This window comes from Lucilia cuprina, chromosome 3 (genome assembly GCF_022045245.1).
Source record: "Lucilia cuprina isolate Lc7/37 chromosome 3, ASM2204524v1, whole genome shotgun sequence".
NCBI classification, from domain to species: Eukaryota; Metazoa; Arthropoda; class Insecta; order Diptera; family Calliphoridae; genus Lucilia; species Lucilia cuprina.
This window is the reverse complement of record NC_060951.1, coordinates 56,955,983-56,975,934: the sequence shown is the minus strand read 5'-3', so window position 1 is coordinate 56,975,934 and position 19,952 is coordinate 56,955,983. Positions and strand designations below refer to the sequence as shown.

General features: G+C 27.3%; 1 protein-coding gene across 2 annotated transcripts in view; it reads right to left on the bottom strand.

Moving 5' to 3' along the window:
* The window catches only part of LOC111681482 (protein roadkill), a 138,119-nt gene that overhangs the window by 36,653 nt on the left and 81,514 nt on the right, over positions 1-19,952 (bottom strand). Inside the window, exon 2 of one of the 2 annotated variants that reach the window (XM_046947605.1) lies at positions 17,908-19,078. The exons of the other annotated variant lie outside the window; for it this stretch is intronic. Within the exon in view, the coding sequence (XP_046803561.1) occupies positions 18,989-19,078 (90 nt within the window). The 3' untranslated portion in view covers positions 17,908-18,988. Of the gene's footprint in view, positions 1-17,907; positions 19,079-19,952 lie in introns of those variants that run through there. 2 annotated transcript variants of the gene reach the window in all.

Below are 19,952 nucleotides of genomic sequence, written 5' to 3'. Positions count from 1 at the left end.
GTCAATGACTTTGAATTATAATTACTTATGTAACAACATGCTTTTCAATGATTACTACATATTGTCTGGATTACATAGAAGCAGTCTAATAAGGTCTTACTTATAATGTACTGTATAAATACTTTCTCATTCGTAAGTGCTCCTGCCTTTGAAGCAATATTATCTGAATAGGTTTCTTCATGCGATTAACAACTATTATTTTTTCTAAATACTAGTAAGCGTTTGTGGTAGGTGCTTCCATTTAATGACATTACCATGTTGCAATGATAATTGAATATGTTATTGTGTATGAAAATTTATATCATTTTGACCCTTTACATGGTAATGAAAGTTTATGTTGAGTTATTACAAAATAATACACATTTTTAACATAATCACTAGTGTAGGGTATGATATGATGGGTCATGTCTGACCATACATTCTTACTTGTTTAGACTTTGAATCATTTTTCATATTTCTTCTTTGCCAACACGCTTTGGTAACACTGTTTTGTAGTTTTATGTTTTCATTTTTTAAAATCAATGATTTATATGTCTGTGTTAGTTTTGTCCATGTATTTACCTAGCAGTTCAATGAAAAGTTTATATGAAATTTAAAAAAGGCATAGATTTCTATTATCGTCTAACTCGAAAGTACTCCTTGTTATCAGGAGTGACATCAGTCGTGACTTTAGTGACCCTTTTGTGAATGAGAGCAGAGACAGTCGTTACTTAACAATATCCATGTAATATAGGCAAGCTTAAGCAAAAGGGTTCAGTACCATTCATTAATACCTTTGGAATAGCCTTCTGACTATCTCTGAGTAATCTATGGAGTGGCGACACAGATTTAAGTTTTCAATTTTAAAAATCAATGTCACTTTACTGAACCCTTCGTAAGCGAGAGCGTAGACAGTAATCACTTAACAATACCCAGACCATGCATTAACTCTTTTGAATTAGCATTCTTAAGGTCTCTTCGTAAACTATCAAGTGACGACTGACTTTCTTGTATCACATGTTAAAATAGCTACTCAACTGAGCAGTCAGTGGGTAGAAGTTATCCTAAGAAGTAAGTTTAATAGGTAGTTCGGGAGTGTACTCCAGAACTGCTAGAATATACCACCACATACTCATAAACCTAAATTTAAATTTCATGCATTTAAAAAATATTTAAGCAAATACTAACCAAAAACCCCAGTCATTTTTCAGACTTATACATAAATTTTGTTTTTGTTTAGATTTAAATAAAGATTTATTAAAGATAAAATTTCAATTTATACTTTTTTATGTGAAGATGTGTTTGAGTTGTTTTTTGCTTTCAGTTTGACAAATGTCCTTTTTACAACATCGTCATCATCAGTCATAATAGTGGCATCATTCAAAAAGGAGTAGTAGTAGGTCATCATCAACATTAAAAACATATACAATTGCTCGTTTTTATATTTATTTATTTCTTTTTGTTTTATTTATTTATTTTTTTGTTTTTATTTAATTCTATAATTCTGCAAAACCTTGACCCATAAAATATAAATTGTACTAAATGCTAACATAACTTAAGGCCAAAAACACTAAGATAGCTGATTCGTATTCACATTCTGTTTTAATAATGATAATAATAAAAAAAAATCAACATAGCATATCTTATGGGTATATAAAATATTGCATATTTTTTGGCGCATTCAAGTAAAGTTTAATATTTTTTTGCTTTTGACTTTTTTATCACTTTTTTGACTATAAATGTTGAAAGGAATCAAGTGATTGTTTCTTCTTTTTTATATATTTCCCCATATAGTTAGTTCGTTTTGTGTTTCACTTCCTCTTTTTAGCTGGAGGATAATCTTATATACATATAATAAAACTTATTTATTTTTTGTTTTGCTTTATATAATAATGATTTATTTATTTTATATAGAGTATAATTTTAACAAGGATTTGAAGATATGAAGTCAATATTTATGAGTGTTTTTTTAAAATTCATATCACAAGTTTATAACAGCACCCAAAAAAGGATAGAACTTTTAATATTTTTTTTTTGGCAGACAAAATGAATTTTAAATGGATTTTTCTTTTATAAATCCCTTCATAAAAAAATACAAATAAAATTAAATGATATCGTATATTAAAAGAGAGCTTAAAGCGAATTTTAGAAACGCTATCTAATATGTATGGGGTTATATATTTGAAGTATATTTTGATTTTTTTTCATGTTTAAAAAAACTAAACCCTATCACGTTACCTGGTCAAGTGCTAATTCCTTTTTCTGTCATTTTTACTCTCTAGCGTTTACTCCCTTGTTACGCTTTTAGGAAATCAGGGTTTAAAAACTTAAATCTAATAACACCAGTCAGCTTGCTTGTATTTCACTATTTGTGTATAGTCTAGTCTATAGTCTAGTCTATAGTCTAGTCTATAGTCTAGTCTATAGTCTAGTCTATAGTCTAGTCTATAGTCTAGTCTATAGTCTAGTCTATAGTCTAGTCTATAGTCTAGTCTATAGTCTAGTCTATAGTCTATAGTCTAGTCTATAGTCCAGTCTATAGTCTAGTCTATAGTCCAGTCTATAGTCTAGTCTATAGTTTATAGTCTAGTCTATAGTCCAGTCTATAGTCTAGTCTATAGTCCAGTCTATAGTCTAGTCTATAGTCCAGTCTATAGTCTAGTCTAAAGTCTAGTCTATAGTCTAGTCTATAGTATAGTCTATAGTCTAGTCTATAGTCCAGTCTATAGTCTAGTCTATAGTCCAGTCTATAGTCTAGTCTATAGTCCAGTCTATAGTCTATAGTCTATAGTCTAGTCTATAGTATAGTCTAAAGTATATTCTAGAGTATATATATAGTATAATCTATAGTATATTTTATAGTCTAGTCTATAGTCTAGTTATATTGTTATTGTCTATGCTGATTAAAGCTGAACCAGCCAATTAGATTCAAAAATATTACACTATTAAATACACACTATTCCATTTTATTTTAATGTTATTGTACTGTTAACAAATACTTATTTACTCCTGCAAATTTCATTATAATGTTTTTCGCAAAAAGGTTGTTAGAGTTACAAATCTTAACAATGTTTTATTTATTATATTATTTTGACCCTAAACTTTACAAATTTTATAAACAATATCTAAATATAAACTTTCGATTTTTTATATGACCTAAAATAATACATATTTAAAATCCGTTTTATAAGTACATAAATATAAATATATATTTTATTTAGAAAATAATTTTTCCTCAATAATATTTTTATATTCTGTTCAGATGTTGGTACTATAATAGTGACTTCTTTTACATTATACTTACTTATGTACTAAAAAAATTAGGACCCGCATTTTATTTCAAAAACTACTTTTAACCAGATATTTATTTCAATGTCAGCTTAAAATAAGTGGAAAAAATAAATCCAAAAAAAAACTGGCACAAAACTATTACCAAAGAAATATTAAACAACTTAATAAGGATGTAGAGAAGCTACAAAAAAAAGAAAAAAACATTAACAACAAATGTTACCAACCAACACCAACCGCACAAGCCATAAATGAAAATTAAGAACAACAAATATATATAAAATAAAATAAAATATTATAAACTTGACTATAAAGAGAAAAACATAAGAGTATCAAAAAATGTATATATGAGGGCCACAAACGACAACGAATGCGAGACATTAGAACCCTTTAAAATAATGAAGGTAAAGAGTTTTTGTGTTCAAAACTAAAGACTAACATACGAACAACAAGCAGAAGCATAAAATCATGTTGGACTACATGCTTTTAACTTCACCTAAAGATGGCAATTTAGAAGATTGTTTTCAAAAACAAAAATAACAAAAAAACTGAAAACGACAACAGAATGATTTTGGTAGAAAGAGTATAAATAATACTAAAGGATGTTTAGTGGCTCATTTTTGTTTGTTTGTTTGTTCGAATGGATAATGTGAACTGACATGCCATTCCACATCATCCATGGCAGTCTAGATAAAATAATAAACAAAAATTACGCTAACAAAAAAAAGTTAAACAAGTTTTTCTACGAGGGTCGTTACTTGATCGACTTATATATAATTAATAATAAAAAAATACTTATCAAACACTCCTCGCAAACTAAACACATGCTGACTGGCCATAAACCATTAAAGTCATAAACATGAGCAGTAAAACAAAACCAGGCGCAAAAAGGGCTCACTTTGTATGCCTGTATGGTTGGATGGATGGATACATTTTATGGATAAAAATAAAGAAATCATTTTCTTTTTTTTCCGCATTATATAAAAATCAATTCTTTAGCTTTGTCTTTTTTTTTTTGAGGAAGAACAAAACAACACTGTCGGCAGTTTAATACAAAAAATAAATAAAAAATATATGATGTTGATAAAAAATATGTTTAAAGCAGAGAAAAATAAATAAGACACTTCAATCATTTACAAAAAATCATTTACACTTAAAGAAATGAATTCATTAGTTTTCAAAAAAAAAAAAAAAAAAAAAAAAAACAAAACTTATTATAAAATATGACACATATGAACTATAGAACAGAATATTGAATAGATTGTTTTATGTACCGAAATGTGAAGAGTTAGGATTTTAAACTATATCGCATATAATACTGTACTATGAAGACAGAAGCAAAAACTAGATCACGGATTTATCTAAAGACTAGATCACAGATTAGTCTAAAAACTTGTCTATTGACTAGATCACAGATCTACTCTACAGAATATATTTAAAATTAGTCTAAAGGCTAGATCATTAACTGGATCACATACTAATCTACAAACTAGATTACAAACTAAACCAAAGAGCAGATTAGAAAAACTACTATAAAAACTAGATCACAGTCTAATCTATTTCTAAAGACAGACTATATACTACATTATTGAGTATATTCTAGTCTATAAATTAGATCAACAAAAAATCCAAATCTAATCTATAGGCCAGACAACTTTTTAGAACAGATCATAGTATATACTCAAGGTCAAAGAATATTTTATAATTTAGCACAATCTTAATCACGGTCTAAACTCGATCACTCTCTTATATAAATACAAGACATGTCTTTTGACTATATCATAAACTAGACTCAAGATCTTAGAATAGTCTATAAATTAGATCACAGAATAGCTTTGATCACAGACCGATCCATGAACTACTTAAATCACAGTCAATCTACATAATAGATCACAGCTAATTATATAGACCAGATCACAGCTAATTATAGAGATTAGATCACTATAAACAGCACAACAATCTAAACTATTGTCCAATTCACAATCGGTGTTGTACGGTTGTATCGAAGTATGTTGTAATTTTTTTTTTATTATTGATTTGTTTCAAAAAAAAATTATTTGAATAATTTGTGTGACATACAATGCTCCAATTGTGAATTGGACATATATGTTGTAAAATGTGTTATTGTTAAGTTTAGATCACATAATAGACTCAAGATAGCGGAATAGTCTATTAATTAGATCACAGAATGTTCTTTAGCCTAGATAACAGATTAATTTTAAGACAAGATATATACTATAGATTTAAACGCAGACCGGATGTTAGTTTAATCGAAAGACTACATCATAAAGCTGACTTTAGATCACAGAAGAGTCTATAAATTAGATCACAGAGTGGTCAGTAGACTAGATTACATATTACTTCTAAGCTAGATCTGAAACTAGTATACAAAATAAGTTACTGTCTAATCTATAGACTAGATCATTGTATAGTCTAGAGCCTAAAATATTGTGTATACTATATCACAGAGAAGGCTAAAAACTTGAACATACACTAGACTTTAAACTGGATGATGAGTTTAATCTAAAGACTAGATCAAAAAATAAACTCTAGGTCACGAAATGGTATAGTATACAAAATAAGTTACTGTCTAATCTATGGACTAAATCTTTGTATAGTCTAGAGCCTAAAATATTGTGTATACTATATCACAAACATACTTGAACATACACTAGTCTTTAAACTGGATGATAGTTTAATCTAAAGACTAGATCAAAAAAACAAACTATAGGTTACGAAAGGGTCTATAAATTTGATCACAGAATAGTCAGTTGGCTAGATTTGAAATTACTTTTAAATAAAATCCCAAATTTGTTTATAAAATATTTACAAATTAATCTATAGACTACATCTTAGTCTACTCTAGCTACCAGACTAGAACATGGACTAGTTTATAAACAGATTAAAACTAAACCATAGACCAGAACAGAAACTGAGCTTAAGTTCTTTTAAATTTAATTAAATTAATGTAAATTTTTTCTAGCATTTTTGTAATTTAAGTATTCGACTGCAGTAATTAAGCGATAATAGTGATTTTGAAGTTGTAGTTATTTGTCTAATGCATTTAAACGATTAAAGAGCATTTCTTTTTGTTTCTTTCTCATAAAACATTTTTTTCTTTTTTTTTTTGACATCAAAAGCAGGATGTATGACTATTTTCTTGTTTTTTTCATAAAGAGCAGAAATACCGCCACATAGAAAGAAAAGAATGAAGAACCTGGTTTAATGGCAAGAAAAGTATGTTGATTTTCTTTTTTTTTAATGATTACGAGCATAAGTATCTGGGATCTATAGCTGTATCTGTAACTGGGGAATGAATATGAACAAGTGAATGAACGTGGAAAAATAAGAATTCAAACAGTATAGAGTGAGTACAAGCACAGTTATCTTTAATTACGACTGAGCACTGGTGCAACAGCAGACATGAATGTAAAATAAAAAAAAAATAGAAAAAAGAACTCCATAAAAAAGGAAAATAATAAAGGAATTCTTAGCTCTTGAAAGTAAAAAAAGAAATAAAGAAAACTAGACGCGACAATTCAATGATGACGACAATTGTACAACTGAAGAACAAAACAACACATATGAACACGACAGCACAATGCGAAACAGTATGCGGGACAGGGACTATATGTAGTATGTATGTATGTACGTAAGCAGGAATGAATACATTTGACTCAAGTGCAAGTTTAGAAGAACAACAGACAATATAAGGGAATGATAGACAGTCAAACGCACAAAAGTCAGACCGACTGGCATCACAGCATACTTGCAACATACAACCATCCATCCATCTATCCATACCCACATGCAGCAGAAAACCAACAATTGATTCACAATTTTACAGCAAACATTGTGAACAAAACAAAACGCAAAAAAACTTGTCACATCTTCTTGCACAATTTTCAAGTTACAGATTCATACGCTTTACTCTTTCTTTACTACTCTGAACTAGAGTATTTTGTGGTTGTTGCTTTTATTCCAAAAGCTCAACATGATGAAATTCATTAATTTTTTTCCATTTTCGTCTGCATTGTGGGCTGATACACTTTTTCGAATGCAAGTATTTTGAAATGATATATTCAGTTTTTTATTGAATTGAAATCTATTTAAAATTAATTCAATGTCGAAAATTTTTAAACTTTCTTGTCTAAGGTTAGTATTGTTGTTAGTCTATAGTCAAGTCTATAGTCAAGTCTATAGTCTAGTCTATAGTCAAGTCTATAGTCTAGTCTATAGTCAAGTCTATAGTCAAGTCTATAGTCTAGTCTAAAATCTAGTCTATAGTCAAGTCTATAGTCTAGTCTATAGTCTAGTCTATAGTCTAGTCTATAGTCTAGTCTATAGTCTAGTCTATAGTCTAGTCTATAGTCTAGTCTATAGTCTAGTCTATAGTCTAGTCTATAGTCTAGTCTATAGTCTAGTCTATAGTCTAGTCTATAGTCTAGTCTATAGTCTAGTCTATAGTCTAGTCTATAGTCTAGTCTATAGTCCAGTCTATAATCTAGTCTATAGTCTAGTCTATATTATACTCTGTTCTATATTCTACTATAGTCTAGTCTATAGTCTAAAAATAGATGTAATTTATTATTTTGCTATCTGTCACTGATGTCAAAACTTTTTAAAGACAGAATTGCATTGACATCTTAATTTCATTATTTTTAAACTCTGCTGCATTTCAGTGGATACATTAATTTTTTGTGCAACTTCAAGTGGTTGGATGTCTCTCCCTCCCCCATTTTCAAGTGAGTATGTGCGTCTGTATTTTTCTTCAATGTGCGTCTCTGTATTTTTAAGGATTTGTTTTTTTTTCTGTACATTCTACCCATAGAATTTTTTTTTATATTTCATCGTTGCTGTCATTAAACGTGATAAAGGTTTAAACATAGAAAGAAACAGCAAATTTTAAGAAATTAATTTAATTTACGAGTTCAACGAGAATATTTAAGGGGGAGAGAAGGAGATAAAAGAACTTTAAAGCTTGTCAGATTAAGTTCTTATAATTTAAAGTTGTATCTTGATAATTGACACTTAAAAATTTGGAGGTGGTTTTTTTTTAGTTTTTATTCGTCGTCTGTTTTTTATAATTCTAACAAATAGTGAAGAATAAAAAGGATTATAGCAGTTTGTGGTTTAAAGTGATAGTGGTATATTTAACTTATCAATTAAATTTATATTTCATCTCAAAAATATGTGTATTAAATGTTTTCCCAAATAAAATCTATTTATTTCAATTTCTTATTTTAATATCTGCCTAGTTAGTTGTAGTATTTGACATAATTAACCAGTTTTTAAACATTATTTATAATGTTAAGGGAATAATATTTGTAAAATTTTAAACAGAAAACAAAAACATAAATGGTATGACATCTTTGCCAAAAAAGCAAAAGTAATTTAAAATTTTTAATAAATTTAAAACATGCTGCTAGAATCGTTTAAACTAATAGAACTAAATTCAGCACTCAGCAATATACAAACATTCCCATACCGTCATAGCAAGCATCACTAAAGAGTATTCGGAATATTATTTAACATTGCCAAAGCAAAGCAAATCTGCTGTACATGTTTCATTATGGCATAACAAGTACCTGTCTAAAATATATTTCATTTACATAAATACTACGACTAAACAGTAGAATAACAATTGTAGGAATAAACAAGATTTCATTCATAAAAATTTACATTGAAAATTTTTTATTATCATAAGGATTCTACTGTTTAGAATACACAGCAGCATACATATACGGCAACATTAATCTCAACAGTAGCAACATTTTACATACATTACAGCAACTGTTGATGAGCATAATGATGTTGCTGATAGTTGTTTCATGTTTGAGTTTGTTGTTGTTGGTGTTGTGTAGTCTGGTGGGGGTTGTAGTAACTATGTATCTGTGTGATGTGAACACATTTTCATGTTCATTTACACACAAACACACCCACACGCACAATCACAATATGTCTTCATTTAAATAATAAGTTAGTAAAACTTTTCTTTTTTTTTGTTGTTTAAGTCTTTTATTTAGTATAAAAGATTAATTAGAGCATAAGTTAGTTTTGAGATTTACACATAAACTAGACAAATTTCTATGCAGTAAGGGGCCAAAGAAGGGCTGGCAGAATTTAAGAGAATGTAATGTTTTTGTTAGCTATTTAGTTTTAATAATGAAGATGTACTTAGAGGTTGTTTAATAGTTTTGTTACTGATCATTTATCTGTTCTTAAATAATATTTAGACTGTGAACTAGTCTAGTGGAGCAGTATTTGGTTTAGTCTATGATTTAGAAAATGATCTAGCATATAATTGATCGCAGGCTATGATCTTAAATACAAGAGACAATTCTCATCTAGAATATGATTAGGCAGAAAATCTAGAATATGATTGATTGTAGGCTGCGATCTTGAGTAATCTCTAATCTATTTAGCTAACGATCTATAGTCTAGTCTAGTATTTAGACTTGTCTATAGTCTATTCTATAGTCTATTCTATAGTCTATTCTATAGTCTAGTCTATAATCTAGTCTATAGTCTAGTCTATAGTCTAGTCTATAGTCTAGTCTATAGTCTAGTCTATAGTCTAGTCTATAGTCTAGTCTATAGTCTAGTCTATAGTCTAGTCTATAGTCTAGTCTATAGTCTAGTCTATAGTCTAGTCTATAGTCTAGTCTATAGTCTAGTCTATAGTCTAGTCTATAGTCTAGTCTATAGTCTAGTCTATAGTCTAGTCTATAGTCTAGTCTATAGTCTAGTCTATAGTCTAGTCTATAGTCTAGTCTATAGTCTAGTCTATAGTCTAGTCTATAGTCTAGTCTATAGTCTAGTCTATAGTCTAGTCTATAGTCTAGTCTATAGACTGGTCAGTGGCTTAGTCTATCGTATTACTTCCGAGTCTTTGATTTAATCTACGGTCTATACCACGATCCAGTTTTTATTCTTAGTCTTTGACTAAAGTAAACCAAGTTTTCTGTATCCAAGGATATGGAAATTAATTCTTTCAAATCATTTCATTACAGTTTAAATACGCAAACAACTATTCGTATGTATGTACATATATTTCAATGAAAGTAAAGATTAATTGTACTTTTGTTGTATTAGTATGAGTTCTAAAACATTAAACACAATTCTCCTTTTGAAAGTAGCTTGAAAATTAATAATAATGTTTACACATACAGATTCAAATACACATACATACATAGATACGCAAACATAAACATGAATGTATATCAACAAAACTACATATAGCATAATGTGTGTGTGTATGCGTTTGACTAAATATTGCTGCAGGATATAATGAGAATATTGTGGTTTTATTTAATCTCATTCATTCTTTCTTACTCTTCCTATCTTCTTACAAACTGTCAACATGACAGTTGCTATAAAACGCATTCATAAGGCCTCCTTAGTCTTTGAATATTGTTGCTTAAATTGTAACAAATTTCATGCAATTAAAATTTATCTGACAATAAATTTTATGTTTTATAATTATTGTAATTGTCAAAAACATTTCTGTTTTTACTCCTGTTTCAACTTTTTCGGGTGATGATGTTACTACTTTTAAACAATAAGAGAATAAGACAGCATAAGACAAAAGAAGGAATTAATGTTGAAAATTATATTATTTGATGAATGTAAGTTTGCCTTTTTGTTTTTTTTTGGTTATACATATTTTGAAGAAATTTAATACAAAGGCAAAATTTTCTGAAGAAATTTCTAAGGAAAACTATATAAAGATTTTACACTTATAGTTATGCCAATTTATATGTATGTATTTTTTTATTAATTTTGTGTAATTTTCAAGGAAAATTGAAAATATTTTAGAAGGATTTAAGGTTTTCGTATATGCCAGAATCTTTAGAAGTTTTGAACGCAATTATTAGTAATTTAACTAATAATTATTAAGTGTATGTACTTTTCCAAATATGAAATGAAAAGTTTATATACAAACATATGTGTGTATATTCCAATTTCTTACACAGAGAAATATACACGTCTGGTATCAAATTGACATCAAATTGTTAATAACTTTTCAATAACTTTCGTCCTGTATATACATACCTATGACAGCACTATTTAACGTTGCGTTGTCAACATTGAATATTTCTAACAATCCTTTGTTTAAATATTAACAAACGTGGTAAGAAACGATTAAGCCATTTCCGTCTGGTTGTCGATATCTATTTTATGACCATAATTGGTCATAGCTTCCATATAAAGCTCTCTTTTGAAAACTCTTAATCGTAAGTAACTAATTACTTAAGAGCGGGTTTTTTTTTGGTTAAACCTGGTTTAATATATATTTCGTGTTTTTCACTAAACAGTAAAGTTAGTTTAACTTAGTGTAATTGGCCAATTAAACTTAAGTTATAAGTGAGAAAACACAATCAACAAAAACAATAAAATAACGAATTCGGAAGAATAAATACTTAATAGTTTAAGAAAATAGTCATTTTCTGATTTCTTTTAATCGATATTAATTTATTTATATATTCTCCAAAATTTTACAATTTACAAAAATGATATTTGCAAAAAAACAGCTGTTCATTGTTTATGTTTTTGACTGAAAAGTTGGCAATACTAACCAAGTTAACTGATCCTACATCCATAACGGAAAAACCCAATTATCGGTTAAAGTCCGCCTAAATTTGTTCCGATTTTAATCTAACAGCAAGTTAAGCCTAGTTTAACTGAGTAGTGAGAAGCCCGCCCTAAGTATACTACATTTAAATATTAAACTTAAATTTGGTTTTTATATATACAAATCATTCTGTAAAATTTTTTCCGAATAAGCAAATAGTTGGTCATGATTTCCATATGAATTGTAAGACATTCTTCCCGGATCGGTTGAGAACTGATTAGAGATCCCATAAAAAGGTTCTCTTTCGAAAACTATATAAACTATATAATTATAAATATCTTAATAATGCTAACGGGTCAAAGTTATAATCGAAAGTGCTTTGTGCATTTCTTTTCCAGATCGGTCCATAATTGGAAAATCACTTTATCGTTAATTAATCATAACATTATGCCAGCAGATTAAAATTAGACTCGAATTTGATTTTTATATATAAAAATCATTTAATGAACACTTTTACGGATCAGCCCATTGATAGTCACGGCGCCCATATAAAGTCTTCTTCTAAAAATCACTTAATCATCTATAACTCATGAATTAATGATGAATACGTATTGCATACATACGAATGATTTTACGACATTTTTTCCAGATCGATTCATAAATGAATATATCTTCAATATAAGGCTCTCTTCCGAAAATCACTTAATCATAAATAAGTCATTACTTAATGATGATAACAGAAAATTATACTCAAATATGCGAAACTTGTCCAGGATCGTTCCATAACCGAACATAGCTAAATATATATGTATGTGTTGTGATCCGCTTTGCTTGACTGTAGTGCAAATTAATTAAATCCAAAATAAGACAATTTCAAAAGTAATTGTTGTACCTATGTATCCATAAATATTTGGTTACATCAATAAAACATGTTATGGGGTTAACAAAAATCTAAACATGTACACTCGTACCTACTACACATATACATATGTATACAATACATTTGGGAAATATGTACATTATCATTTGATGAGTATATGTGTGCGTCTGTTTGTGATCATATGTATGATGCGGCACGTGACAGATGTAGATGTAAAATTAATTAACAATAAGAACGAAATAATAATTAAATAAAATACTAACAATTAACTTGATGAGTTACATCTTGATAAGAAAAAAAAAAACTTTTACGAAATAGTAAATTTAATAAACAAAGATGTTTTTTGAAGAAAATACTTTTTATCAGGCGGGAATAATTGATAATTATTGCCAACGTGTGTATATTAAAAGAAGTAAAATAGCTTTTAACTAAGAAATTTATAAAAGTTAACTAGACTTATGATAGTTTATGTTTTTGAGTGTATATTATGTTAAAGCTATTAACTTGATACTTTTCCTTTAAAACTTGTATTTACAATTCAAATAAGTCATGTTTTCAAGCTTTTAAACTAAAAGCTTAATTTATCCTTTTTCCGTTAACCTTTTGACCTTTATAATTCTATGTAACACCCATAGGATTATAAAGTTTTAAACCTCCTTGTTAAAATTGTCAAGTTGAAGGCCTAAAGAAAAAACTACTTCAAATTTTATTTTTAAAAAGCACAATTTTCCTAAATATAGTTTTTAAACAAAAATTAAAATAAAGTTGTTGAAAAAAAAAAACTAATAAAACTTTTTTTAGACTATTTAGTTTTAAAAGTAATTCCAACGTGTAGACAGACATTGAGTGCTTTTTAGTTACACAACTAAAAGAGGCACTTCATGAATTTTAATTTTGCGTGTCAAATCCTTTCAATGTTTTTTTCATGAGTTTTGTCTAAGAAAGAAACGCACAACACAATAACATTTAGCACAATAAAACCAAAAAAATGAATGTAAACAAACCTTCTACTCCTTATAAAAAAGAAACGTAAACACCATTACCACCACCACTGCTGGCAAGTAAATCCTCCTTCCCCCCCCCCCAAAAAAAATAAATTCGCATAAATTTTGTAGACAAAAAAAAAAAAAACATGTTGCTTCATGCCCCTTTCCTTAAAAAAAGAAAACACATAAAAATTAAGACTTTTTTCTTCTTAATCTTTAAGATACAAAAATTTATATGTCTCTTGAGTATTTTACAACATGCAGGATACTGATATGAAACACACACACACACACTACTTCCTTTATACTCCCCCTTACAATGGTGCCTACAAAGACAGTCTGACAGACAGACATACAGACAGTCAAAATAAGTAAACAAAAGTTTATTTTTTTCCATCTTCTATTTTTAAAGGAATATTCCCTTTTGGGATATAAAGAAAGTTTCATTATTTTCATATTTAATCCTTGAAGATCAAAATTGTTTTTCAGTTTTACCGTTATGAGTTGATAAGCAGTCGCTATGAGTCAGTCAAGTCGCGACGCTGTCTAAACATTAAAAACAAAACTGTCGCCTTTGCAATTTTAGACAGGAGAAAGAAGGATAAGTATGACTTTCCCAAAAAAAACAATTACGTTTAATTTTTTTATTTAATAAAGTTTTTCTGTTTTTTTTTTTTGTTTTAAAGTTTTGAAAAAGTTTTTTTTTATTTTGTTGTAATTTGGCTATTTTTCGAAACTTCCGAAAAAAAACTCTGTTATTATTTGCTATAACAGAATAACATACAATTTAAATAGGTTTCAAACCTCAAAGTTTAGGCCCTTAGACTGTTCAGTGACAGTTCTTGGGAATAAACTTTTTTTGCGAAGAAAGCTTTACCATCGTAGTTTACCAAATATAAAGTTTGTCAAATATTTTGGATTTTAAATGCAAATTTTTTATATATATATAGAAAATGCATAGTTTATTAATTGAAGATTTTAATAGCTTATTTAAAGCTTTATAACATTGCTAAATTTTTTAATAAATAAATAACTTTAATCAGCTAAGCTTTTAATGTTAAAGCTTATAGTTGTAACTTAAAGCTTTTGTAAAACTAACCTTTATTAAACTTTTGAAGTTAGCATCTATAACTTGAATCAAAACTTTTAGCATTAAAATTAAGCTTTTAAGTTTTGTATTATTTAGTTGTATGCTCCTTTTAAAGTCACGTGACAAAACATAATTTGAACTTAAGATTCAATTTAATGATGTAGGATATAAAATTTATTTAAATCTTAAAGCTTTTGGTTTATTGTTAAAAAAAGCTTTTAACAAAGAAGTTTTGTTTTTATATTTTGTTTAAACAAAGTAAAGTTTTCAAGTAAAAATGATGTTTCAAGTGTAATATAAAACATTTTTCTGAAACTTTCAAAAAAAGCTTTAATGGACTCTTTAGTAAAACTCTTTAAAAAAGTTTTTACAAAAACTATAGTAATTTTAAATAAGACATTTTCAAAATACATTTAAGATTTTTTTATTTTAATAACAAAAAGCTCTTTAAATTTATTCCTTAAAAAATTTTATCAGAATAAACTTCTTTCAATGGAGAGAAAGTTTTTTCAGTAGATTTTTAATTCAGAGTAAATTTTAGTGGTTTTATAAAATTGTTTATAAAGCTTTTATACTTAAATCTTTTACTTTAACTCCCTTTTTATAAATAACTAAAATGTAAACTTTGAAAATTTAAGCTTTTAAGACATTAATTGACAACTTTAGAAGTTGATTCAAACCTATTGTATTTGAAAATGATTAAAAGCTTAATAAGTTGACTTATTTTTTAATAAGAAAGAAAAGCTAAATAAGATATGTTAATGTTAAAGCTTATAGTTATAACTTATATATAAAGCAAACTTTTGTAAAAAGCCCTTGTAAAAACTTTAAAATTAAAATATGTGACTTTAATCTAAAACGTACATAATGCTCTTCGAAAAATTGGCATTTCATATTTAAAAAGCTTTCATAACTAAATGAATTTCAACTACAAAAAAAAAAAACGAATTTTAATGTTTGTTTAGAAATTTTTATAACAATCGAAACTTTAAATCTCTTTAATAATAAAGCATTTTAACCCTAAAGCGCTTATTAACGTTTTTTTTTAAGTACCTTCTAAAACCAAACTTTAATATTAGAAATAGACTTTTAAGTTTTTTGTCAAGGTTTAGTGACTGACTAAAAAAGCTTTCAAAACTTAACGGCTTATGTTTTAATAGCAAAATATAAATCATACCTAACTTTAAAACGAAATCTTAAGTTTTGTAACAATTAAGTTTTTCAAGATATAGCATAAAATAAAAAGCTCTTTAAGCTTTAGATCTGGCTTTTTAACTCATTTCTTAATAAAAATAATTCACTTAAAAATGACTTTAACAGATTTCTGTTAAATTTCCAATTAGATTACAAAACTTAATTGCTCAAGGGAAATTATACATATATAGCTTAAAAACAAAAGCTCTTTTAATTGCAATAGAAAAATATAAAACTCAAATAAATACTGCAGTCGCTAGTAGTAGCTTTGATAAAAGTTTTCTTCTTTTTTCACTTTTCAAAAAACATCATTATAAAAACAATGAAGATTTTGTTGATGAAGATATGAGGGAGCTAAACATTTCAAGGTTTTCACAAAGCAAAACATAAAACTTTATATTCTTCTAATACTACAACTCCTTTTTTTTAACAACCATATAAAATTAAGAATAATAATGAAAAAAAAACTTTTTCTTTTAACTTATACATACATTCTTCTTTGCAGACATTTTGGAGTGCAGAAAGAAAACGTGATGTTGTCAGATTTTTGCATGCAAATTGCTTTTATGGTTGGTTTCTTAACAGTCTGTATTTTTTACTTACAAAATTTTTTTTTGAATATTTTTCTGAATCTCTTATTTACTACGCCTAAGGATTCAAATACTTATAAAACACTTGGTTGAGGAAAAAAAAAACAAACAACAACAACAAAATCTTTAAGTTTATTATACTTTATAGTATTTTTTTTGTGTATGTGCGTGTGCCTTAGCATAATGCAAGTTATTTTGAATTTTCCAAACACATAACAAATACTTATTTAATTTTATTTTTTAAAGCTTTAAGGAAATTGAAAAAAAACAACATTCATTTCAAATAAGCTCACAAGAAAATAAAAAGAATTTATGTGTTTTGTAGTCGATATTGAGAAAGCAAAAATTTAAGATATTTTCCCTTAATTTTAGCGTTTGTACTACAAAATCATCTCATGTACAGAAAAATGTTTGTATGTATTTTATCAGAACTTTATCAAAGAAACCTCAAAACTTGAATTCAGCTAAACTGTGCGTGTGCGGTTGTATTGATTTAAGCACAACCATATTAGTTTAACATGAATATGAGCTTTAGGAGTTGCCAATTTTTAAAACATTTTAAAACAAACTTAAATTGAATAAAATTTTTGAAAAAAAATAAAGCTTAAAAGCTTTAGAATAGATAAAGCTTTAAACACTCTCAAGAGGAAATATAGTTTATAAGTTTAAAGTTAAATGTCTCCATTAAGCTTATTTTTAAATTATTTGTAACTTAAAGTATTAAGATCTAATTCATTTTAAAAGCTTTTTTTGGTTACTTATAAAATAAGGGCGATAATATTGTCGTATAATAGCTTTTAGTTAATTGTTAAAAGAGCTTTTAACTAAAAAATGTAGATTTTTTAAAATATTTAAAAAAATAAAGCTTTTAAGTTAAGTCGTTTTGATGAAGTTTCAAGTAAAAGTATTGTTTTTAAATTGTCATTTAGCTTTTTTTGAATGTTGAAAAAGCTTTTAACAAAAAAGTTTGAATTTTTTGGATTAATAAAGTCAAACAAGTAAAAAAGTAAATATTTAATTTTTTTTGGTGTTTCAAATGAAACTTTTTTTATAAACTTGTGATAAAAAAGCTTTGTCTGAATCTTATGAAAGAATAGCTTTGTTCTACATTTTTTGTAAAATACTTAAGAAAATCTTTTTTAAAAACTATAGTGATTTAAAAAGGATATTTTATATTATCGAAATACGTTTAATTTTTTAAATTCAATAATAATAATAAAGCTCTTATTTATTAATGAATATTTTGTAAGCTTTAATTAAAACTTTAAAACTATATATAAACCAATACGAAAAAATAAGAATTTAATATATTTTTTTTATTTATTCTACCATTGGCAACTTTGTTATCTCTATTACCATGACAATGGTTACGATGATGACGTTTAATGTTCATACGAAACAATATTTCCTTTAAACGCACATATATACATACTTACGTATGTTCCTGCGTACGTATGTATACAGGTAAATATGTACCTACGTTCCTTCATCGAAGTAAAATTATGTATTTTACACTCAATATTTTCTCCTTACTTTTGCCCACTTCAAGGTATGTATTTCTACTTTATATGATTTATGCATTGGACTGGTGGATAGAAATAATATTGAACAACAATAGCAAGAATCAGAATCAGAAAGAACAACAAAAATCGCTATAAACATATTTGTAGTTAAATTCAAAGAATATCTGTTTTTTTTCTTTTTCGCATTGCTTGCAAATGTATGCCAATCGGTTGAAGTCTTTAGGTTTTTTTTTTTTTAAATTTTTTTGTTCTTAATTCAGTCTTTTAAGGCAGGAAATTGGTGGAGCGGGAACGAAAGGAAGAAAATCAACCTCAATCAGGCAATAACCAGAACACACCAAATAAAGAAAGAATAATATGGCCTAAAGGCAACAAAACCGAAAAGATGAAGGCATTTTTAAAAAAATATGAGCGAATGAAAGACCGAACGCAATCTGGAACAATGTTTTAATATTGACTTTAATAGATGCAGTCAAGCAAGGCAGGGCTTCGTCTGGTTATGTGTGTGTGTGAATATAATTGATGATAGTGTTCAGGAAAATCCAACATTAAAAAGGGAGAAAATAAAGAATCTGGTGTATTTATTTTGAAAGCTACAAAAAAATATTCTCTACCTGGAGGAGGTTGAAGATGTATGGTAAGAAGATTCAATTAGGAAATATTAAATAAAAAAATATTTGATTTTGTGATTTGGGGGGAATTTAAATGAAAGTTTCATTTAACTGAGATTTATGTTATTACACGTTTTATATTAATGCTTCATAATGTTATTTTCAAAGGGTCTAAGTCCAAGTAATGAAATACAATTTAGAAACTTTCCTGTCTTATAAAACTGTATCAGAATTAGTTCGGAAGTCTTCAGAAATAATGCTCATTAATTGGACTAATCTACTGCTGGAGAAAAATATTTATTATTTTTTTCAAACAACTTACCAAATTTATTGACAATAAGAAAATCAATTAAAAATCTTACCTGAAATTAGAAGATAAAAACTTGATATTAATATATAAAGAAAAAATTGGGAAAAAAATTAATTTTAAAAATAATGTTTAAAATCTAATATATAGTAGTAGATTAGGACTGTAATTAATCCCAGATTATAGGCTATAAACTAAAATAAAGTCAGGACTAGACTGTAGTCAAGTCTATAAGTTACACTATAGTCTAGACTTTAGCCAAGACTATAAGTATAGACTAAGTTAAGAGTATATACTAGACTATAGTAAATACTATAGACTAAACTATAGACTAGACTGTAGACAACACTATAGACTAGACTATAAATCAGACTTTAAACCACACTATAGGCTAAACTATAGACTAGACTATAGACTAGACTATAGACTAGACTATAGACTAGACTATAGACTAGACTATAGACTAGACTATAGACTAGACTAGACTATAGACTAGACTATAGACTAGACTATAGACTAGACTATAGACTAGACTATAGACTAGACTATAGACTAGACTATAGACTAGACTATAGACTAGACTATGGACTAAACTTTAGACTAAGTACCAAAAGTTAAACACTTAGGGTACATTTAATACTTTAATAAAAATATTTATAAAGGAACTAAATTTTAGACATCTTGATCCTGTGTAGTTCCTACATTATTCATAAGCATAAACCTAAATATGTACTTATATTACTTGCATATAAGGAGAAATAAATTGCATCCCAACTGCTGCAGCTAATGAACATGATATTATGAAATACTAAACTACAACAACTACTCTATTTTCCTGATCTTTTAAAATGATGATACTTACTATAGATATGTATACTGGTGCAGCAGGCTGTATAAAAACGGCAAAAGAAGTTTGTATGTGTATGATA